This window comes from Abrus precatorius, unplaced genomic scaffold, assembly GCF_003935025.1.
Source record: "Abrus precatorius isolate BTA unplaced genomic scaffold, Abrus_2018 Scaffold10, whole genome shotgun sequence".
Classification (NCBI taxonomy): Eukaryota; Viridiplantae; Streptophyta; class Magnoliopsida; order Fabales; family Fabaceae; genus Abrus; species Abrus precatorius.
The window spans coordinates 4,509,712-4,535,059 of record NW_020874292.1 but is presented as its reverse complement, the minus strand read 5'-3'; the positions used below and the strand labels follow the sequence as shown (position 1 = coordinate 4,535,059).

Here is a 25,348-nt window from a genome sequence, read left to right as displayed (position 1 = left end):
GGACTTGAAAAGTTAATGAAATGTAATTTATTGGGTACCCCAAAATGATTTTAAAAATATCCTCATTAATTTAGTATATTAAAGACACTTATTAAAAATATAAAATTAATTTTGTATCGAAAATTATAAAAATTAAAAGATTAATTATACTTTTAAATAAATTTTTAATCGTTACTTATAGGATAATAGTTAATGTTTTTCTTTAAAACAAATAATTGTACGGACATACTTAGGGACGAAGGAGAAGAATTGAGGAACAAGAGAGAAGTGTTGGCTCTATCGGAATAATAAGTAACTGTCTCGTTACTTTCAAAATTTGGATAAACTTTAGCCATCGTATTTTGAGTATTTTTATATTATTTTTAATTAAAATTTTATTTTGGCATCTTGTCAAATTCTAACGTCTTGAGTTATTTGAAATAAACTAATTTTCATTTAAAAATAATATAAAAATATTGTATCGAAATTTTTTGTTATATTTTCGTAATTTTTTATGAAATATTTATTAGTATCTTAAAGATACTTTTTATTCTTTTTTTTTTTTTTTGAGATACCTTCCTTGTGTTCTCTCCTCCCCTGTATATTAACTAGCTCTTCAAAAGTCATGCTGTTTTTTCCATTTGCCTCAACTTTGCTCACTAATTATAATAGTTACCATGGGTATATATGGAGAGGGTATCCACCGAAAAGGGTCAATCATCATATCAAGTCAATGTGGCTTGTTTAGCCTGGGCTAAGACTAATTAAAATATTATAATTTGCAACTTAATAAATAAGTTCAAAATTTATTGTTTATAATTAAAAATTATGAGTTATAATTAATTGATTGAATTAAAGTGTTTAATAACATAAATTATATTTAATTAAGAAATATAAAGTTTATTTAATTGATCGATAAGCTAGTAAAGTTGTTTGATAAAAAAATTATGTAGCTTGTGAAAAATTACTTTAAGTAACATTTAACTTATTAGAAGCAATATTCTAATTTTTTTTACGTTTTTAGAAAATTTTAAAACTGTTTATATTTATGTAAAATAACTTTAAAATTTTTTTATAGTGTTTAAGAAGCCAATTCAACTAATTAAAAGCTTATTTTGTTACCTGAAGGCTTATTTAATTAAAAGAGAACTCTATTTTGTAAGATAATTGTAATAAGTTGTCATTAGTAATTTTTTAAAACACTAATACTAGCTGAGAGCCATTTTTTTTTTCTAATTTTTGTCCCTACCATTTTTTAAAAATTATTTCTTTAACTTCTTTAATTTTTAAAATAAAATCCTACAACCTTATCTCTTTCACATTAAACTCTTTTAAATATTTTTTATTAAATCCTATTAAAATATAAAAATTATTAAATATTATTTATTATAATATAAATTATTAAATAATAATATAAAATATTCATATTAGCTCGTTTAAGTTAATATTTTCAAATCAGAGTAAAATTATAATTATTCAAAAATATATAATTATTAGATTACAAATTTAAGACTAAAAATTAATAATATCATTATTTGTCATTTTACATTTATCAGTCAACAATTAATTTTACCAAACACTTTTAATTTAATTAACTAATTTTAAAACTTTTATCAGTCTGCTAACTTGTTGTTTTATCAAATACTCAATATTCATTTTTAATCAAATTTATTTAATCTTAATATTACATATCTTTTTAAAGTAACTTTCTCGTAGCTTTTAGCTAGTTGTAGTCAATTTTTTAAAAATATTTTAATTCAATATTAGAGTTTCTTATGGCTTTTGCACAACTAGAGCTATATTAGCTGGAAAAATTAATAAGCAACGGTTCGTTGTATGAAAAATGGTTTCAGACCAATTCAGTGTATCCTTATGGGCACAACAATAAGGACTTTCAAAAAATGCATGAATCCAAAACCCAGAGATTTGAAGAACATGACCAAGGAATTTGAACCCAAACAAAGATCACAGAACAACACTGAAGCACAACAAGAAGGGTAAAAAAGAAGTAGAAAAGGAAAGATGAGAAGAGAACAAGACATAGAGATGAAGAAAAAGAAAAGAGGAGGAGTAGCAAAAACTGAGAGCAGAAGCCAAGGGAAGAAAGAAAGGCCACCGTGGATACTTATAGGAAGATAGCGTCATTAGAGATAAAACTTGCTTTAAACTGCATAAAATTAAAATAAGTGATGTGCACAATGAATTTCTTAATAAAATTATACCACAATATGTTAACAAATTCAAGCCAATTTTACTAATATTATTATTCTTAGAATTATTTATTAAAATTACTTGAATAATTAATTAAAATAAGTTAAATATACTTATAAATATACAATATCAAAATTAAATATCACTCATTTATTCATTTATTACTAATTAGTAAATAAAATAATATTTTTTTATTTAATATTAATATATTATTTAAATAAGATGTGAGAAAAATATTCAACAGCAATTATGATTCTGTATAAAGGATAAGTGAGTTAAAATTATTATATATGAGTATAATTATTTTAAAAATAATAGTAAAAGTAAAAAAAAAATCAAGAATTAGTTTTTTTAATAAATTCAATGTTATTTAAAGTAATTTTTAATAAATTAAATTTTAAAAGTTACAATTTTTCTATTTTTTAATAAATATTAGCAATATATTTTTAATATAATTTATGTGATTAGTCATTTTTTATAAAAAAATTATGTATAGTTTTATTAATATTATTTATCAATTAAAATTTTATTTTAATAAAAAATTACATTTAATGTTATCTCAAATTATTATATTAAAATTTTTAATCAGGAAATTACGTCAATGACTCTAGTTAAGTTTTGTAAAAATGAAAGCACTTATTTATAAAATGATTACCTTCTAAAAATTGATCAAATCACAAGAGGTGCGTTATTGTCACTCCAATTTATTTGTTTTTTATATATGTAAAATATTTTTATTATTTCACACTTTAACACATTCCTTCCTTTTTCTAAATTGGTTTATATATTTTTCTAATTATACGCTTTTTTTTTAAGTTTAAATATCGTTTTAATTTAGTACTTTAATTTTTTTATTAAATTTAATTTTTTCATTTTTATTTTTAAATTTAATTTAATTAGTATATACAGAGAGATATTTTGCTTTAGTATTTATCTTTAAAAATGAGTTTCTCCCTTTTTTTTAATTATTTTTTCCTTATTAACATTACTAAACTCGTGATTTTTATTGACTCTCTTAACGGATATTAAATAATACTTGTGAGTAGTTATCCAATAATATATTTTATCATTTTTATGTTTAAATTAACTTTATTGTTGACTTATATTTTAAATTTTTTTAATAATAATAATATTAATAATTTATTTGTGTGATATCTCAATTAGAACCGATCCCAATTCCGTCCTAATTAAATTCATTCTTAATTAGACTTATATTTTATTAGTTTTTTTAATTTAGAAAGGAGTTAAGTTATATATAGACAACGATAACCACAAACAAGTAATTATAAGCTTGATAATGACCCTAGGCCAAACTTTTGATATAATTTTTATGATAAATTGGTAACTGTTATATTGATGAACATGTTAAAATTTAAATGTAGCATAGTTGTCAATTTTATTGTGGGATAAACTTTGTGATTTTCATGGATATGTAGTGGTTATTTATGTTTGTGAGTGAATTTGATTCCCTCTATAAACCTAATAAATTAGTGAGATAATCAAATCTTTTTTCAAATAAGAAACATGCTTAAAGAGAAAAAAAAAATCTCTCAAATTAGCAACATAAGAAAATTCTTGGACGAAAAAATAACCTTTTGAATAAATAAATGAATAAAAACTTTCTCTATTTAGCAAGTAATAAATTCTATTTCTAATTAAAGAGAGAATTTATTTCCATCTCAATTAATTAGCATCGGAAATTTTATCTTCATTCTTTTTTTTTTTTTTATTATTCAGAGAGAGATTTTAAACAGGGATATTTATTTGTCGCAATTAGAGGTATAACGCATATTTTCTTTCTAAATATTTAGTGATGTCTATATTTATGATAAATTTTTTTGTAAAAATTAAAATTCTGTGTAACATCCTCATTTTTCTAAACAGTTAATTTGTTAATATAATTATAATTTAGATTATAATTCTTCAATTTTTTTGGAAAAAAAATTATAAAAAAAAAAAAATAATTGCTCATTTATACCGGTTAAAATTGCTCTATGAGGATAAAAATAGCATTTTTAATTACGAAGAATTATTTTAAATAATAAAATTTATATTTTTAATTAGAAATAATATTTGGAGTGTAAAAATAATTATTTTGGTAATTATTGCTTATTTTTAGATTTTGGTTGATACTGTTTTATGTGTTAACAGGAACTGTGTGATTAGTTTTTTTTTTTTCTTTTTAAGTGATAACCAAGGAGATATTGATGTCAAAAATTATGTTATAATTATTTTAATTGTTTGGCATCAATTATTTTTATTTTTGAGTTTTATTCATAATTATTTTATTTAATTACATTAAAATAGCAAAATAATTGATTATTATATTACTATTTCTTTACCTATTTGACTAAATTGACCACTTTCTTACGTGAACCTTCTTCTTCTCCAAGTCCATAACCCTTTCTTCTCCCTTTCACCATTTTCATTTTCTTCCACTCATTTAAGCTTGTTTTAAGGTATGTTTTTAATATATATCCTTAATTAAGCTTAATTATTTGTTAATTATCATTTCATCCGATTAAAATTTTAATTTTTCCATGTTTTTTTGGCTGTCATGAACAGTAAAAATGGGTCTTACTTTGCTTCAAAATTATTGGTTTTAAACTTGCTTTCTTTTGTACTATATGTAGACTATGCATGGCTTATATTATTTACATAATTAGTTTTTCAAAAATGTGATTAAAAAGCACTAAACCCTCACAAGGGTTGGCTGCCATGTGGTTTTAGAGAAGGTGAAGTGAGTGTTTTTCACTTCCATTTTATTCCTTTTATATTAGTTAGATGATAGAAACTAATTTTGTGTTAATCGGACTTTTATAGCAAAAGTTAGAAAATTTCAATTTTTACATATACATATAAGAGTATAAAATTAACATCTCCTTAGTATTAATTATGTTTAGGCATGATTAATTGATTAGGTTGATCGTTTCAAAGATTGGATTGTTCGAGTTTTTCTAAAGAATCAAAAAAGAAAAAAATCATCCATACCTTCATCAAAGAACATCCGTAAGGTAAGGGGTGGGATGATTTTATTTCAATAGGTGGCATTAAGAACCATAAGGGAATAATTCTCTATTGTTCTAATCAAATAAAATGAATTTGGATTGTTTTAGAGCTAACCCATAATTTTTAAAAGATTTTGTTATAGTACTGGACATGTATGAAAGGTTGCCTTAGACCAGGAAATTAATTGAACAAGGACTCTCCCTTATATGTAAGGTCCTTTGTATATTTAAATTAATGTATTGGAATGATTTATGGTTGAAGTGCTGTATTGAATTATTTCTTTATAATTGGTTGAATTCTCATTATGTGTTTGTGTAGATATTCTTGTTGGTATAAATGTCATATAATGGTAAAGATTGGAAGTAATTTAGTTTTATGTGATGTGAGCATATACATTGACATAATCTAAATGTCCATTCAGACTTGTTGGAGAGAAGAAAATATGTTTTTAAAGTATATATATATATATATATATATATATATATATAATTATGTATTTTATATATAGTACAAGTATCTTTTGACTTCTTTGGAAAATAGATTTAATAAAAATAAATAAATAAATTATATTACTGAGAAAGTAGTATTGGATATTTGGAAGGCTTGAATCATTTTTTTTAAAATGATTAAGTCCTCAATTTTTAAGCATGAAAACATATTTAAAGAAAGAGGAGAAGATACGATTTTCTTGGATTTTGAGGTGATGGAGGTGGAATTTAATGAATTAGAAGTATTCTGGATTTTTTTCTGGTTGTTTTACAGGAAGAAGAAAATTTTGGAATATCTGATTTATAGAGGAGACTCTGTCGAATTTCATTGAGAAAAGAAAAAGTTAAGGATTGTACTTAACAAAAAAGAAAAATTAAATTTTTTCTCTAATTAAATTAATTAGGAATGAAGACATGCATCATGAACATGTGATAGTGTGATGAGTGGACAGGGAAGTATAAGAAATCTAGGGGCGGCTCCAGGGTAGTCTTGGGGATAGTGACGTGTGATTGAATCTGACAGTGGCCAAGGCTCGCCACCTTGTGCTGTGGACTCTCACTGCAAAACTTTACTATCCTGACTGGTCCCGAGAGATTCTTGTATTAGTAAAGCTGTTACTATATTATGAGATTAACAAAGTTGGTAGTTAAGTAACAGTGAAACTCCTGATCCTTCCCTGAGTAAAAGAAACAGATTGATGGTTCTGGGCCCACATGCATGTGTCAAAATGTACTAAGTTATAATAATAGACTTGCATCATTTCTCATTCATGGCATATGCATTTGCTTGGTAGATTATGGGTGTTGATAATTAATTGTGTGATTGAAACCCTTATATGTCTTTTGCTGCTGGAGATTGAATCGAATTGTCTCACCCTTTTATTGCTATGTGTGTTGTGTGTGAATATGTTTATTAGGTAAGAACATTGATGGCTCGACCACCGTACCAATTCAGCGTCTCGATCAGATATGATCCCGAGGGAAGATGGGTGCACGACTGGGAGCAACAACGATTCACCCACACTGGATCTATTACCTTTTTGTTAGATAGAAATGGGTCAGGCCCACGAGCTTACCCTATCCCCATCCGAGTACCCATGAGACTTACTTTTCCATTTCCTCCAGATGTACAGTTTGTGTGACCCCCTACCCCACCTCCTGTCCCTGTATTATCACCCCCGATATTACCCCCAGGTTTCCTTAGACCTTTACGTCTTTCTATACCATATTTACCACCTGTTGAACGGACTAGTTTAGTTGACACACTTTTAGCAAGACCTATCTCTATCTCATCCACTTCCTCTTCGTCTTCCTCTAATTCTTCAGACTCTCCTGATTCTTCTCACTATTCAAACACCTTTACTGCTATCGGAAGGAAGAGGACTGCTTCTCAAGCATGACTCCTTCCTAATTTTACCTCCTCTGAGTAGGAATCTAGTGGAAAAGGAGAGTAGGATAGAGTCGAGTAAGGAATAATCTATACATATACGTAGGTGTAAGTACTTTTGACTGAAAAGAAAAATGGGTATATAGGAAGCCTAACCTTACCGTTGTTGAATTTTGGGAGGAAATGGGCACTTTGGTGATCATGGATCCAGGGAAAAGCTCGTGAGGTCTTCGTTTTGGGTTGTCATCTCTGATATCGTGACCCCACTTTATTTCGTATGTAATTCAGTTATGTATATATTTAGATAACTGGATGATTGTATAAATTAACAGATGACGTGTATGTATGAAATGAAGACTTCTAGTAATGGTAATGTATTTAATTTCACTATATCTGAATAAATATATATATATCCATGCATGTGATGTTCTTACTGCTTAGTTATTTTATGATTGTATTTATATTTATTGCTTAATAAATAGTAAGGGTATCACATTCTGTCTCTAAATATTTTTGCAAAAGAATTCAGAAAACTTGAGAGAATTTTATTTCCTCCGGATTTTTAATTTGTTTTAGCAGTGATACGTGATTAAAAAATTGCATTGGTTAACATTAAGGTAAAGTTTGTCGTGCTGAAGCTCATACCATTATATATATATATATATATATATATATATATATATATATATATATATCTTTTAAAATGCATTTCAATATATAACTTATTAGAATAAACTGAAAAAATCATTTATAAATTATTTTTATAATCTATTCTAAACTCTTTTAAATACATTCCACAAGAAGAATTTGTTTAGAATAGGTCCTCTTATATTATTCATCATTATCATATTTTACATTGAAATTCATTGAGAAATGGTTCATATTAAAACAACGAAGAGTTTCCACACATTCTAATTTTGTTTATATAACAGAGGGTGGTGAAGTTTTGTTTTCACCAGATGATAACCACATTTGTGCCATCTGTTTCACATTAACTGGGTAGCAGTCAGAAGGAGATCCATTAAAAGCCCTCTGAGCAAGAATTTTGTTCACAGCTTCTGTGGGATGAAAGGCGTCCCAAAATACATATTGGTTTCTATTTGTGCAAGGATTAAACCCTGGTAAGCATGTTATCTGTCCTTGATTTCTTCCCATACCACAGCAGCCACTATCAGTTACTGTAAACCCTGTACAAATGATTAAATCACATTAGCAGATTATTATTGTTGTGGCATATATAACATGCAATTATTATATTCTTTATTAATTCTTATATCCTCTAATATCTTAAAAATTTAAAAATATTTAAATTTTTTAAATAAATAACTAATTTTATTATTTATTGATGTAAAATTAAAAGTAACAATTGTTTCGCGTGTGAAAAAATATTCTATGCTCCTGTCAATTTACAAAACACAGTAAAAGTTACCCTTTTTTTTATTTATCTTTCTTTTTCTGCTCAATTCATTCGCTTTGAATATATTAAAAAAATTATAGTAAATATATAATATAATATTTCTAATTCTTTAATTATTGTTCCACACTGTTTATTAGTTTCTAGCATGTAATATTTATTAATATAGATAGTAAGGACATTCTTACCGTAGGTTTCTGCTGGTTCGTTTATCAACTCACTGAAAACATCGTAAGTGTTGCCATACACAAAAATTGAACCATGATGCTCTCCATTCAGTTGCTCCACCAGAGATTTCAACAAAACATTAAACATGTCAACTATGTCGTTGACATAAGTTCGACACTCCCCAGGAGGGGCAAAGCCTTTGGCTAACTGGTTTGGTATGCAACCAAGTGGGCCAATTCCTGCCAGCAAGAATTTTCTGAGTCCCAGACCATGCAAAATCTGTCAAAGTAGCACTACATTCAGTATCTTTCATACTTGTTTTAATTATATATTAGCAGCATGTGAGCATGAACTCCTTCCTAAACCTACTTTGCTAGTACTATCTATTAAATTTCCTTTAACTATGTATGTGTTTGAAAATTTAATTACCATATTCTGCTTTTTGTAATCCTCAATGAGTACATCAGCATACTTCTTTGGGTCATAGATGAAGCTTGTTGTAAACATTTCAGGCACAAGATAGTTGTTTATGTAATCATTATTGCCATGGATCACTATAGTCAATGAATTTGCCAAGTACTGATTCAATTTCGTGCCTTCCATTTGGATCTTCAGCTGGCTTAAGGTTGTTTTAAAATTTTGCACCTGCTGGGTAAAGCTAATGCGTTCTCCCTGTGTCATTTTGGCCTTTGAGTTGAGTAAACACATGGATACAGCAGTTTCAGAAAACACAATCTAGTTACTAATTAACACAGAGATTACCAGATTTCGCCCTGTCTCATCAATTATCCCAGCAGCTGCAGAAGCATAGTTTACACCCCAGGAAATGTTTTTGCCTCCCGTTACAGTATCCGCAAAAGATGGCAGAAAAGGAAGGCCCAAAATTTCCCCTGCAAAACCGAAATGTCAGTGAAAATTTCACTACTTTGGAATGGAGAATATTACTATCATATTTTTTGGGCACAACTTTGAGTATATTTTTGGAATGTGTATATAAAAAAATAAAAAAATGATATACAATATGAAGTATTAAATGTGTTTATTTTCACTCTTAGATGTCTATTTTGACTCTTATTTAAATATTTTTTTGTCTCAAATGTCATTTTTTTATGACCATGTTAATAGTAGATTTATTTTAAATGAGTAACAATAATACATGAGAATTACAATAAACACTTCCTGACTACGATAATCAATATTATATAATAAATGATGTTCTATAAACTAATATGTCAAAATCCAAGAAGCAAGTTACCCAGGGAATCAACGAGAGTTTTGCCGTTAGAAAATCTCCCAGTTGGACCCTCAAAGAAATCAATGCCATAAGGTTCAAAATTGGCTTTTGCTAAGGAGTTGAGATAGTTGTTGTTCCCATTATCCACTAGTGAATCTCCAAAGACATACATTGCAGTGAATGACGGATTCCCCAGTACATCATTTGTCATGAGAGAGATCAAAAGCATGCTCCAAAATGGAAACCAAACCACTAGTGAGCGTGGCATTTCCATTTTTTTCCCCAAGTCTCGGTGTTTTGAAAAATGAAATGTAAGTTTAATCCAGATTTATTTTCAGCCTGCAAGGACCTAAGCGTATGTATATATATGCCACAAATACATTTAACGTTTTCCCATTTTGATATCTTTTTCCCCTATCTACATCCTGAATCTATGGCATGCTTGGTCATTATTCACGCCATCTTACCTCCCATCTTGCTTAATTTTGGTCTTAGTAGACACTACGGTTACTGCTTTTACTTCAAACCCCTCCTTCCACCCTGAAAAAATGAGTCTTGTTTGTGAATATTTCAAGACACATTAAAAAATTAATAAATAAACATTTTTTTTTATCAAATATTGTAACAAAAATATATTAATATCATTAAACATTATTCTATTTAGTTTTTTATAATAAATTAATGACTTATATATTAAATGAATGAATATATTGACTTGTATGAATAATAAATATCTTATTAATATAATCTCATAATAAACAAGGATATAATAAAATTAGTAAATAATACATATAAAAATAAATATTTATTTTTATAATAATAAAAAAAACGCTTATAGTTACTTTATTTTTTCTTTGAACATTGGTTAAAATTCTCCAAGGTTTATTTAGCAACTTCCCCACAGTCATTCATGATTCATGCAAGGCGTAATCATTAACATGCCTTAAAAAAAAAGCGTGTGGATGGAGTAGGAACAGCATCAAGCAGGACGGGCACCGACCCTTCGAACAACCCACTCAACATGCAATCCAACGAATCAGTGTTCAGTTTAGTGGTTGTCGTAAGCAAGGATAACTTATTTTAAGATTATTAACGAGAACCTAAAATAACTTAACTATTGTGTGATAGTAACTGGTTAAATTTGCAAAAAACCTGGAGTAAAACATGACATTGTGGATGATACAAAAATTTCACGTGCAACTTGGATGTCTGTAATGCACATTGCCTGTGGGCATGCAGAAAAAAGTGGCGTGGCTTTTCTGCATCGTAACGTAAAGAAATAATTACTTCCTTTTGTTTGTTTGTAATTCATTTTTTTGTTAAGTATAAAATATTGTCAAAATAACTCAGAGTAGCTAATCAATAATTTAGTGTGAGACGTGCATAACACTGTATTTAAGGATTATTTCGGTATAGTCAAAAATTCTTTAGGATACAGCAGACTCTTCTTATCTGAATGTACAAGACTCTCAAGAATTAGCAAATTACATCAATCCATAACCTAGAGAAATAAATATAATAAAAGTCTGTACATCTTCTTTGGGATTTTCTCACAAAATTAAAATACCTTAATCACTATAATTGTTCAAGTAAACGTTATATAAACTGAAGATATGATTAATAATAATAATTAAATTAGAGTAATAAAATAAAATTAATAATTAATAAATTCTTTTGAAATATAATTATGTTATTTCTAACATAAAATGTGTTTTTTTTTCTTAGAAATCACTATTCTTTTTGTCAATCTTCACAAAGATCGGTGATTCTGAAAGTTCTTGATTCGCTCAAGACCAATACCTGCTATCCTTACATAATTCAACCATCATTCTACATCATGTACCAATTTAACTTAATTAATTCCATTTTTTAAGTCACATTTATATGGGTTAGGTCATATCAAATATAGAATGTAGTTCTAGTCAAATAAAAAATATAAATAAATATTTTTTATTTAGTCAAATATAATTCAAAAGATGGTTTAGATAAGAAGATTTCTCCTATACTTTCACAATTTAGGGGTTTTAGAACCTTTCAATAAATAACCCATCAAATTATGACACTTTATTTAGACTTTAGTTTGTAATTCTTTTGTATTTTTAATTTAGTTCTTCTTTTGAATAAATTTACTTTTTGCAAAAACAATCACATTCTCAGCCAACACATAGTTGTGCTATCAGTAAGAAGGGAGCTGGTGTCTTTCGAATTTGAAACTCTTTCTAGTGTCATTGTTTTTTGATACTAGTGGGTAGATGCGTGAACATGACTTTTGCGTAGCTTAATCCCTTGGTTGTTGGTTTACTAAATAAAAAGAGGTTTTCTCGCTTGTTTAGTAAAGTCTAGATTTTAGCCTTATCTTGCAAGTGATGACCACGTCGAGTTGATAGTTGTGAAAGACTCAAACATTCAAGCGAGACATAATAATCAACATAATGAAATTAAATTTCTCAACTTATAAAAATTTATGAGAAACAATAACAAATATTTCAACAACTAAAAATAACATAATAGAAAGTAGGTATTGAAGTTGTTTATTGTAGAAAGCTCCATTAATATGAGAGATAAAAATAAGATGTCCATATCAAAGAAGTAACTTCACTATAGAAAAAAGTACAAGAGAATGATAAATAAGTGCACAAAAAGTGCTTACAATTAGTTAATCAATCCCAACAATAAAACTTACAAAATTGAGAATCAAGAAGATGAAAGTATATGAAAAATAAAGCATTCGGTGGGCAGGTGTATCTGTCGAGAAGTAATAAAAGATTCTAAAGTTCCTGAATTATCGTCCCACAATGATTATCTTCCAATTACTAAGAATTTTTTTGTTTAATTGTTTGAACACGAAGGATACAAAATTGCAAAGTTGAAATTAAAGATTCAAGCACTTATCACTAGATCGTAAAATAGAAATCATAACACACGCCTTATAAAGAATTATAGGGTACAAATCTAATTTAATTATCAAAATCTCATAAAATCATGGACAAGGGTTCTCATAACCTTAGCTATGAGTTTAGTTACTCATACTTAAGAAGGAAATTTAGGCATTTGTAAATAAAGCCATAAACACAATCATAAACAAAGATGGAAAATAAACTAGAAGGAAGATCCCGTTCTTCAAGTTTGATCGTCTGAATATCTAAATCCTCCACGAATGTGCTAGAGATCTCATGCGGAAGAGATGGGAGAATCACGCAAAACTCAGATATCAAGTCTCCTTAAGGGAATGAATCCCCCACTACCTTTCTACCCTCTTTTATATGCTTTTTCAAATCTAAAATCATGTAAAATTAATGAACTACGCATGTTAGTACGGTCGTGCCATATGGATGCACGAGTGTGCTCACATTGTAAACATGGGTGTGCTTTATATCAATACGACTGTGCATGATAACGAGGCATGAACGTGCTAATAAGAAAGGATTGGACGTGTTTGCTTCTTAATTGCCTAATTCTCTTCAATTTGCGCCCAAAATCTCCAAAATTCCTGTGAGTCTTCACACATGCCCATCTATAACAATTAACAGAATAATTAGTGTAAAAACTCCTTTAAATCAATAATAAATGCACATGAGCATGCTCAAGAAGTATATCAAAATGTGGACTTATCAACGACACTATTGATTACACATACCTCGTTTCAATGATTTAACTGTTCAAAACGAAGAACCATATGTCATGAGATTGTTATACAATTTTTAGCCTGATCTAATGTTGAACGAATTTATAAATGCAGATTTACCAAGATTGTTCTGAGGTTATGTCCAAATAACTTTCTCTCTTCTTTTCTCATAAAGGCGATTACTCTTTTATTCTAATGATCTATTTCTCTCTTTGACTCTTGAGCCCCATTATAGGGTGGATAATGTGAACATGACCTCTCTCTCTCATTCATTTTCTCCCATACACAAACTTAAAGACTCAATTCCACTTTTATAAGCAAGACAAACTAGATTTGCTCATTTTGGACCTTTTTTCCACATAGGATGGGAATCCAATACCCAACATATTCAAAGCAAGTACAAGACTAAGATTAATAACATGCACCACCATATAGAGTGTCTCACTCTAAAAATGCTTAAGCAATCTTGCTTGAGAAAGCATACACCTAACTTTCTTAATCAAAGTCTTGTTCATCCTCTTTGTTGTACAATTCAACTGAGGAGTTTTAAGAATAGTCTTTTCATGTTTGATACCTTATTGCTTATAATAAACATAAAAAAATTCACAATACTTAACATCATTATCAGTACGAATGCATTTATGCTTCTTGTCTAAATATCTCTCAACCAAAGCTTGAAATTATTTGAACTTCTCAAGCACTTGATTTTTTGTCTACAAAGCATATATCCAAAGCTTACTAGAATAATCATAAGTAAAGGTAATAAAAAGAAATTGCACCACTAAATGACTTTACCTTCAACAGTCCACAACATCAAAATATACCAATTCAAGTAACTCTAACTTCTTTGAGGGAGGATGTTTCTTAAAAGATACTTTGATCTGTTTACCAGTTATGCAATGAGAACGCCACTTCTACATTCTTCAATCATGAAAGTACATATCTTTTGGTTAAATAATTCATTCTTTTTTTACCTATGCGACTAATCCTTTGTTGCTACAAAGATGTCTCTATATCTATGGATTCACATTGTCTTTAACATTTAAAGCTTTTGTCCAAGATAGTGTAAAATTTTTCTCTTTTCTGGATAAAACTAAGTTATCTCTAATAAGCTTCCTTTTACTAGAACTAATGTCGTTATAATAACCACCATCATTAAGCATTTGCATATAGATCAAATTAAAGCAAACATGTGAAGCATGTTTGACTCTTCTAAGCAACATTACTGTCTCATGTTAGTTTGTAAGCAAACATCACCAACACTAATTACCTTTAATACACCATCATTATCCATCTTCAAAGCTTCAAAGTCAATTAAAGTGTAAGATGCGAAGAACTTCTTCCTTAGTGTAACATGCATTGTAGCACCACTATCAATTATCTATATGTTTTCATCTAATACAAGATAAGTCACGAAAAATAACAAGATCATCACATATACTAATAGTAGTGATAATACGATTATCATCATTATGATTCTTCTCCTTTGACCTACTTCTCTTGCTTTTATTCTCCTTTTTTCACTAAAAATAATTCTTCTGTATGTGCCTTATTTTGTGACAAAAATATCACTCTACATTCTTGATTCTAGACTTATTTGTACTCTTATCTTTACTACCTTTCGATTCTTTTTTTTTTTACTTCTCCCATTATTTTTAGTGACAGACCCCTCAGATTAAGATAAATAATCTTGTGCCTTCCTTCTTATCTTCTCATTAAGAACACTATCATTTACCATTTACAAAGAGACAATACCATTAGGGGCTAAGTTTATAATAAAGACCTTAAATATCTCTCAAGACTAAGATAGAAAATTCAACAACAATAGTCCTAAAATATCATCATCAAACTCGATGCCCATTCCTGACATCTAATCAAGGAGCCCTTGAAATTTATTCAAGTGATCTAAAATGGAAGTCTTTTCTTTGTACTTCAAACTCACAATGGAACTGAGCAAAAATAACTTGTTATTTCCAAACTTAGAGGCATAAAAAATTCAATCTTCTTTCACAAAGTCCAGACACGTGTCTCACTCACTATGTTATAAACATTATCATCCACAAAATGCCAAATAAAATCATACACTTTTTAATACTAAAGTTTCATTCTTCATCAGACATAGAATCCGACTTCTAAGTAGTAAAGATATGAAGATGTAATTCTTTTCTTCATAAATGGCAAGTTTTCCATTTTCGTCCTCCATAAGTGATAATTAGTGTCATTAAATTAACCATTTTGTTTGCATTAACTTTTAACATTCAAGAAAGTACAATATCTATAAACTAAATAGTTTTGATGCCACTCTGATGGGAGATACCAACACAAATGCAATATTAAATAACATGGCATAATTAAATCATCAATTTGCAAGAATCTACGAGGAGTAATAACAAATATTACAACAACTAAAAACAACAAATTAGAAAGTAGATACAAAAGTTATTTAATATGGAAAATCTCACTCAATGTGAGAGGTAAAAGTCATGAGTTGTCAACTAAAGAAATAGTTTCACTATGATCAAACAATGGTACAAGAGCGTCACAAATTTACAACCAGTTAATCAACTTTAGCAACAAAGCTTACAAAATTGAGAATCAAGAAAATGAAAATACTAAAAAAATAAAGTTCTTTTACAAACTTTATTGATCACACCACATACCTCATTTCAACAATCCAACCATCCAAAACAAAAAATGCTTCATGAAATTGTTATTAATTTTCAACATGATTCAAGAGTGAATGATTTAACAAACACAAATTTATCAAGTCTCTTTTCTTCTTTCACAAATGTGATTGTTATCTTACTCTAGTTACATCTCTCTTCGACTCTTGCACCCTCGTTGTAGAGTTCAAAACTTGAGTATAATTTTTGTCTCACTCACAATCCTAAATACTCATATCCACTTTTATAATGTTTGGTGGTGCATGTTACACTCTCGAGAGACTCTGCCAATAATATACCGAAGGACGGTGGGAATAACGTCAAGTTCTCACGACTCTTATAAGTTACACTGCAACGACAAGTATAATAGAAAATAAGATTATAAAGCGAAGCAAATTCAAAAAGATTTTTTAAAATTAATTTATAAAAATTAATAAAGTCGACAATGAAATATATTAAAAAATTAAATAATAATTTTTTCTAATAAATACCGTCATTACCATTCATGCTATGCCATTTGAGAGGGGGTTTTAAAACGAAAGATTGCCGAAACAATGCCCTCTAGATAAAGCCAAAACATATCACCTTTTAATCAATTAATCCCGACATTCATGATTACCGTCCCATAAATATTTGACCATATTTTATTTTTTTTACCACAATTTTAACCCTTTTTGTTGACAATTTGAAGCAGTATTTAATTTATTTTGTTGACAAATTGTCATGCCCTTTTATTTCCAATTGATTTTCGACGTTTGTTCACAAATTTGTGTACACCTCCGTAGGTAAGGCAATGCTAAGCAACTTCGATATCCGGTCTATATTTTTCATATATTTTAAATAAATATTACGTTAATTTTAATATATATTAAATAAGAAAATAATTTTGAATTGATTTAAAAATTTACATACATAATTTATATAATTAAAACTTTTAATCTAACAATTAATTTTATAATTAAATTATTAAACAATATTAGAAAAAATACATTTTATATTGGTAAAATTTGGTTTGTCTCTTATTTTATACATATAGTTACTTTTTTTTATATAATTTTACTTTTTCACATACATACTCATATGATAATTATCTAATATAATTTTTATCATAAATTTTAATTTAATTTGTAATTATTTTAAATAAAAAAAATTTAGTTAATAATGTAAATAAAATTTATTAATTATCATAGAGATTAAACAAATATTTTGAAAGAAGTATTAATATTTCTAGGAAATAATATTTAAGCCACATAAGATATCAAAACATCTCCAGAAAATATTTTATAATATTCCCAAGAATTTATAAGACATATCAAACATATTTTTAGCATTACAAAAAAACTCTCAAAAACTAAAAAAGATTTCGTACACCAAACAACTCCTAATGACTCATGTTAAAGAGCACCCTTAGTTAAAGAGTATTTAGTAAATTTATTTACTTTTATTTATCTACCTTTATCATTTTGAAATAAATATGTTTTTAGGAGTAAATTATCTTTTTATATCATGGCATGTGACTTTCCTTTCAATGAACATTTAATTTTTCTTTAATTTGAATTAATTTAAAATTACATAATATATTTTTAATTATAAAGATTTCATCTCATTGTTTAGCTCTAATTAATATAATAAAATATTTATTATTAATAGTAAAAATATTTACTCTATATATTCATAAACTTATTAATTTAATAATATTTGTATAGTATAAATTCACAAATTTTCTTAAAGATGTTAGCTAGCAATTTCTAACAAAAATTTGAAATAAAGCTTAGCTTTATTTGAAATAAAGAACGCTAGTTTTGAGTGATTAAGAAGCAAAAGCGTACCTATATTGGCCTTGCATTGCAATTTATGGAAGCATATAAACAGATAGTCATTCCCTGAATGAATGATATAATTGCTGGAAGCTATAGAATGTAAAGTTAAAAGTTATTCTCATGGATTCAGATAAGTAAATGTTAAGAAATTATTTTTCACATTTGAACCAGCACGATTTACCAAAAATCTCGGCAAGAACATGATCCCTTGCTGAAATGATGGAACCGATTTCGATCTCGAATAATAACATCTCTATCAAAGATACCTGAAACATGCTTCATGAAATTATGACAATCATGACAAATTCTAAGATTCTTAACGACCCTAATGGTCCTTCTATCCTTGTGATAAAGAAGCACATAAGCCACTGCCAATTTTTCACTGTGATAACCCAGACAATGTTCTTTCTCTTCATCTTCAATGTCATGCAACACATTGGATGTATTAGGGGTGTACCCTCTAAGTTTTACAGTGTCTATAACCGATATTAAAAATTTGGTAACCTCCTCCCACTGTGGATGAGAATTATCACCGGATACAAATTCATTAACCACTTGACCAATGTGCACCAGACTAAGGCCAGGCTCCTTGACAATTCTATTCACTCTCATTGAATTTCTCACACTCTCCTTCTCAACCCAGTTACCAACTCTACCATAGGCATTTGCTAAAAGCACATAATCACCATCATGATGAGGGTCCATCTCATTGATCCGCTTCTTAGCCTTCTCAGCCAACACAAGATGATTGTGATTCACACACGCCCCAAGCAAGGTCCTCCAAATAATAGAATTTGGCCTAACAGGCATTTCCTCCACAAACTTGAAAGCATCAAGGAGCAAGCCAGCACGACCAAGAAGATCAACCATACAACCATAATGCTCAAGCGTTGGTTCAATGCCATGCTCATTCCACATGCTCTTAAAAACCCGCCACCCCTCGTCCACAAGGCCACCATGGCTACAGGCCACCAATGCACCCATAAACGCAAAGCGATCAGGCTCCAAACCAGACTCCCCCATACCATAAAACATTTTTAAAGCTTCCCTGCTACGTCCATGCACGGCAAGCCCATTAATCAACACAGTCCAAGTAACCACATTCCTATGAGGCATTTCATCGAACACTTTAACAGAACGATCAATGGACCCACACCTAGAATACATATCAATAAGCGCAGTACCCAGTGGAACAGTAAGGCCAAGGCGGGCCCTTGAAATAAAAGCATGAACCCATATGCCCAATTCCAAGGCACCTAAGCTCGAAACCGCTGAAATAACACCAAGCATAACAACCCCATCGGGTAAAATTGCACTCTCACGTAGCTGCATTTGTTGGAAAAGAGAAAGGGCTTCATGGGAGAACCCGTTTTTGGCGAAACAGGAGATCAAAGAGGACCAAGAAACCAAGTCCCTGTGAGGCATTTCATCAAACATGTTGAGTGCGACGTGGAGGGAGCCACGGGAACCATAGGCATTAATGAGAGCGTTTTGGACGTAAATGTCGGAATCGAAGCCGAGTTTGAGAATGAGGGAGTGAATGTGATGAGGGTCGAGTTTGGGGAGTTTAAGAATAAGGGGAAAGGTGAAGTGGTCGAAGGTAATAGGGGTGCGGTGCATGTGGGTGAAGAGGGAGAAAGCGAGGGAGGGAGAGTGGAGTGCCACGTGGCGAATGATGGTGTTGTTGAGGAAGGGGTCTCGGATGGGGAAACGGAGGAGCACGCTGGCTGCGTAATGTGCTGTTTCCGGTGATGAATATGCTGAGTCCACGCAGCCAAGAATGAATTTTCGGAGGGAGAGAGGGTTTTGGTGCTGCCCGCTTTTGATCAGCGTGCCGTGCAGCTTGTACGCTCTCTTCATCTTCCATCTATCGTAGTATCTAACTCACGCTGCCTTACCTAATACACCTAAAACAAAGAATTGGTAGGAATCCAACAAGGGAAGTTAATTTAAATATTTCTAAGAAAAAAAAAATAATATCTGATTTAATTTTCAGTAGGTGCAACTAGAAAAAAAAATATATTTGAGTTACATGGTTTTCATTAGGGTTGCACATCAATCAGATTTGGTCGGATTAGGACTCAAAAACTTAAACATTGTCGGGTTGTACAGGTCTCAGGTTGAACGAGTGGGTTGAGATATATCAATCTCCAATGAAACAAGAGACTAAAATAGAAATAGGAGGGAGTAGATAAGTCCTGACCTCTGGAAGAGATCAAGAGACTGGACTTAGATGTTCAGCTTCGGAGAAGAAAACATGCAATTCCCTATGATATTAGCTTTTCTTCTGCTCTTTAAAGAAGGGGTAGGTGCTCGTGCATGAAAGGAATGAATCTTCCATTTTTTATTTAATTTAGAACTAACTCCCTAACTATTGGTTTAGCTTCAATGGAAGGACACTTTTCTATCGGGGGAGGAGTAGAACAGGCCAAATCTTAACCAAGCCTTGTTAGGAAAATAAAGCAATGGACTTAGCACACTATAGCGTTAAGAAGAGACCAGTATAATATGTCAATAAAATCTGAGACAAGACATGTGTTAGACGAGTTGGCTTCTGATGGACATTGTTTTTAACCCAAACTCATTTGTAATTAATTGCATTAAACTAATTTTGTAATATGATATAACCCGTCACCCAATTCGACACAATCGGAGACATACATTTTCAGTTTGAATATGTCGAATTTGAGCGAACATTGGTTTCCTGCTCACTCCAAGCACAAAGAGGAGGCAGCGGGATTTTATACTCCACTTGGGTTTGGGTGTAGTTAGGTTCACTTTTAAAACTTGAGCCTGACAAGATAAACTAAATTGAAGTTGTAATGTAAAATTGAATCTGTCTGACCTGATATTTATTCACCTCATATTACAATTTATCATCTTGGGTTTTCTGGTTTTGGTCGTGCTGATCTTCATCCTGTCCTAATTTTTATTAGTTGACTATATTTCTTATGAGCTTAAAAGAGCAAGAAAATCTTTATTAACAGTCATACAAATAAATCATTCAAGTAGATTTAGATATTATATTCCACCTATGACTTTCGTATAAATACATTATAAAAATAAAATGTAAACATCTTATAATTTTTTCCAGTAGTTTTTAGAATTTCTATGAGTTATAAATAGAGGTATTTTTATTTTTTATACCTTTTCATTCTTATCTTTAGGCCACGTCATTTATTCTTAGCCGACACAACTTTATGTATATATATTGTATTCATGTTTTCAACAATACACAGTAGAATTATTCTTTCAATTATTTTCTCTGAGCTTTCTTTGTCATTGTTCTATTTTCCTTTTATGATATCTGAGCTCCACTTGGAGCTCTGCTAATCCTCCCTTTCTCCTATCATGTTTGACACAGATTCTTACTCCTGACTCTATTGTACTTGGTGGCTATGCTGCCACCCATCCAGACCCTAGTCTTAGCCCCTTTAGCCCAATCATATTCACCCTAATGAAAATCCTAACTCAATCTCTGTCACCCCTAACCTTAATTGGGACAAACTACCACTCTTGGTTTAGATCTATACGTATGGCATTGATTTCTAAGAATGGGTTTTTGAACATATTCCATACTTGTGCATTTTGCTACATGTCTGTTGCAGTCTTCTTGGGAGAATTGCAACATTGATCGTGTCCTAGCTCCTCAATTCTTTGTCATCATCCATTGCTCAGAGCATCATTTTCTTTGACCACGCCATAGACATCTAGACTGACCTCAGGGAAAGATTCTCCTAAAGTGATTTGCTTTGAATAGTAGAGCTCCAAGAAGAGATTTATGGCATCTAGCAAGGCTCTCGTGCGATCTCTGATTATTATACTGCTCTCAAGTGCCTTTGGGAAGAGCTTGACATTTTTTGCCCTTTTCCTGTTTGTTCTTGTTCTACAAAGGTTTACCACCAACAGGATTTTATTATTTGCTTCCTCCTTGATAACTGCTTCTCTATTTGCGTTCTCAAATTCTGCTTATGGACCTCTTGCCTTCGGTTAACTGGGTCTTCTCCATGGTTGTCTAGTAGGAATGGCAACACTCATCCTCCTCTGTCACAGAAGAGCCCAATTTGTTCATTAATGCTGGTTTCTCCTTTTCCGGCAAGGGACGCGGTGGCGATCCTCCTGGTGCTTCTTCAACCGATAATACCAAAATTGCTTCCAACAAGAAGTGTGCTTATTGTGGTCGTATTGGATAACAAACTTGTACAATATTCTTTCTGTAACAATCTTGCACAATTTTCTTTCTGTAACAAACTTGTACAATATTCTGTTATTTTGTCCTTTCTGCTATTAGAATTCTAGAAGAGTATGAGTTGTATTTAGGGAAATCATTGTATATAAATATTGGATGATCCTTTGCTGAATAGTAACAGAGATAAAAAAAACATTCCAAAACACTGTCATTCTTACCTTTTGTCATCTTTCGTCATATGGTATCAGAGCTCCCTCTTGAAGCTCTGCTTATTCCTTCCAAATGTCTTCTACTCCTCCTGACAGTCCAAAGAACTCCAATAATGAAGGTCCTAAGAAAGAAAACAGTGGCAATGAAGCCATTGATCCTACCATGAACCCATCGAGTCCCTTCTTCATTCATCCTAGTGAAGGACCCTTCTCTGTCTCCATAACCCCTGTCCTTGATGGCACAAACTATCAGTCTTGGTCTCGTGCCATTAAAATGGCTTTAATCTCAAAAAACAAGATGGCTTTCTTGTTAGGCACCATTCCTGTTCCTAAGGTTGAAGAACCTCTTTATTCTGCTTGGGAAAGGTGCAATACCCTCATCATGTCGTGGTTACTTAACTCGGTTACTCCCTCCATCACTCAAAGCGTTATTTTCCTCGAGTGTGCCATAGACATTTGGAATGACCTTTGCGAACGTTTTTTGCAACGCGATCTCCTCAGAATCGCAGAGCTCCAGGAAGAAATATATGGACTTTCTCAAGGAACTCGTCCTGTCACTGAGTTCTACACCGCACTGAAGACCCTCTAGGAAGAACTCGATAACTACAGACCCTTTTCTTCTTGCTCGTTTCCTGCAAAAACTTACCACCAACAGAATTTCATAATCCGATTCCTCAAAGGTTTGGACGAGCGCTTCTTTGTTGTGCGTTACCAAATTCTTTTGATGGATCCTCTCCCCGCTATCAACCGCATCTTCTCCATGGTTGTCCAGCAAGAATGACAACTCGCTTCGTCTTCGCCTACTGAGCCCAACGCCTTTGTGAACGCAGCTAATCACTTTTTCTCTGGCAAAGGGCGTGGCTCTGGTCCTTCTTCTGCTGTCAAAGGAGTCTCCAACAAGAAATGCTCCTACTGTCACCGTCCTGGATACACTATTGACGTGTGTTGGAGAAAGCATGGCTATCCCCCTGGCCATCCTTGATACCTAGGAAGGCCAAAGTTCAACCGCGATGCCTCTGGTTCTTCCTCCATCAACAACGCAGCTGTGATTGAACCAATTGAGGGAGGCAACGGTTCAGAGAATGAGGGAGGCCCCATCACATTGACCTAGACCTAATATCAAACCCTGATGTCTTTGCTCCAACCACAGCAACAAAAAAATGCTTCTGATGTAACAGGGCCCAACTCTCTCGTTCAGCCCAATAGAGTGAATCTCATCAACACTCCAAATGCTCAAAATTTTTTTTGAGTCCAGTGGTACCTCCTTTGTTTTTTGAACTAACACACACAACACCTTTTACACCACTCACAATGTCCCCTGGATCATAGATTCAGGAGCAACAGATCATGTTGCATCTTCTCTAAATTATTTTTCAAATTATTCTAACATTAAACCAATACAAATAAGTTTACCTGATAAGTCCATTGTTACTGCCCATATATCCGGAACAGTCATTTTCTTTCCCGAATTTATCATTCACAATGTTTTGTTTGTTCCAGAATTTCATTTTAATCTTTTATCCATATCCAAACTCATAATGACTCATAAATATATTCTCATCTTCCATGATTCTTTTTGCACTATCCAGGACAAGCGTACATTGGGGATGATTGGTTTGGCTAATCTTCAATGAGGTCTCTATCATTTATAAGTCAAAAAAGAAGCCAAGATTCTTTCACCAAACAAACCTTCCATTAATGAAAGTGCTACCAATGCCGTCTCAAACTCCAACCTTTGGCATTATAGATTAAGACATCTCTCAGGAAACCGATTAAATATGTTATGTGAACAATTTCCTTTTATTCCAAAACATATTAATGAAAATTGTGACATTTGTCATTTTGCAAAACAAAGAAAATTGTCTTATTGCCTTAGTGATAGTAGAGCTTTTAAAAACTTTGATTTGGTGCACATGGACATTTGGAAACCTTTTTCTGAGGCCTCAATTCATGGTGAGAAATATTTTTTAACTATCTTGGATGATTTTAGTAGATATAATTGGATTGTCTTATTGAAATCAAAATCCGAACTAAAAATACATGTTCAAAATTTTATTTCCTTAATTGAAAACCAATTTGATTCCAAAATAAAATGTATTCGGACGGATAATGGTCCGGAATTTTTTCTTAAAATTTTTTTTGCTTCAAAAGGGATTATACATCACACCAGTTGTGTTTATACTCCTCAACAAAATGGGCGTGTTGAGAGAAAACACCAACATATTCTCAATGTGGCACGTGCTCTCATGTTTCAATCTCAATTGCCCAAACATTTTTGATCTTATGCAATAAAACATGCAGTTTATCTTATTAATCGTATACCTTCTCTAGTTAGAAAGAAACAAATTCCTTATGAACTTTTGCATAATCAAAAACCTGATTTTTCCATGCTTAAAGTTTTTGGTTCTTTATGTTATGCATCAACAACTGGGCCCAAATAGAAATTTGATCCTAGGTCTAGAGAAGGAGTTTTTCTCGGTTATCAATTTGGTACAAAAGGCTATGTTATTTTAGACTTACAAAATAAAGACATTTTTGTCTCTAGAGATGTTATCTTCTATGAGTCCCATTTTCCTTTTAACAACAAACACGAGGCCCAAGAAAAGGAAAAGTTATTTCCTCCACAAACAGAGACCTTCAATGACTTTGATCCTCTCCAACTCACACCTCAACCCAACAATTTTACACCTCAGGACCAACTTCCATCACAGACTCCCATTTCACCTCAAAACTTATCTTCCCCAACAACCTCATCCTCTCCACAAATTTTGCCATTAACCTCTCCATCCTAGTCAATCTCGCCACATATCTCTTCATCACCTCATCTAAGCCCTATTCCTTTCATACAAAGACGAACCACTTGTGGCTCTAAACCCAATGTTTGACTTGCGGATTTTGTTTGCTACAACATAGAGACCAAACCAAATCAATCATCGTCAACGTGCAGGTATC

General features: G+C 31.1%; 3 protein-coding genes across 3 annotated transcripts; 1 reads left to right on the top strand and 2 right to left on the bottom strand.

Annotated features, from left to right (window-relative positions):
• Positions 1 to 6,759: 6,759 nt before the first annotated feature.
• LOC113868851 (GDSL esterase/lipase At1g71250-like) lies at positions 6,760 to 10,164 on the bottom strand. Its single transcript, XM_027504806.1, has 6 exons — positions 9,912 to 10,164; positions 9,419 to 9,546; positions 9,086 to 9,328; positions 8,677 to 8,935; positions 8,031 to 8,261; positions 6,760 to 7,019 (listed from the first exon to the last, which is right to left on the bottom strand). Exons 1-6 carry the CDS (start codon positions 10,162 to 10,164, stop codon positions 6,760 to 6,762), a joined length of 1,374 nt encoding a protein of 457 aa, XP_027360607.1.
• A 7,943-nt stretch (positions 10,165 to 18,107) lies between these two features.
• LOC113852902 (pentatricopeptide repeat-containing protein At4g21065-like) lies at positions 18,108 to 20,475 on the bottom strand. The gene has a single exon (XM_027483299.1). The coding sequence runs from the start codon at positions 19,856 to 19,858 to the stop codon at positions 18,176 to 18,178; it is 1,683 nt and encodes a 560-aa protein (XP_027339100.1). The 5' UTR covers positions 19,859 to 20,475; the 3' UTR covers positions 18,108 to 18,175.
• Positions 20,476 to 22,469: 1,994 nt separating this feature from the next.
• On the top strand, positions 22,470 to 22,985 carry LOC113868845. The gene has a single exon (XM_027504792.1). The coding sequence runs from the start codon at positions 22,470 to 22,472 to the stop codon at positions 22,983 to 22,985; it is 516 nt and encodes a 171-aa protein (XP_027360593.1).
• Positions 22,986 to 25,348: the final 2,363 nt, after the last annotated feature.

What these genes read in the sequence shown, in the direction of transcription:
- LOC113868851 (XM_027504806.1), bottom strand. Translation starts at nt 10,164, where the DNA reads ATGGAAATGCCACGCTCACTAGTGGTTTGGTTTCCATTTTGGAGCATG. An exon ending in AACTCTCGTTGATTCCCTGG is followed by an intron (nt 9,547 to 9,911) that starts GTAACTTGCTTC and finishes TCGGTTTTGCAG; the next exon opens with GGGAAATTTTGGGCCTTCCT. An exon ending in ATTACAAAAAGCAGAATATG is followed by an intron (nt 8,936 to 9,085) that starts GTAATTAAATTT and finishes CTACTTTGACAG; the next exon opens with ATTTTGCATGGTCTGGGACT.
- LOC113852902 (XM_027483299.1), bottom strand. Translation starts at nt 19,858, where the DNA reads ATGAAGAGAGCGTACAAGCTGCACGGCACGCTGATCAAAAGCGGGCAG.
- LOC113868845 (XM_027504792.1), top strand. Translation starts at nt 22,470, where the DNA reads ATGTCTTCTACTCCTCCTGACAGTCCAAAGAACTCCAATAATGAAGGT.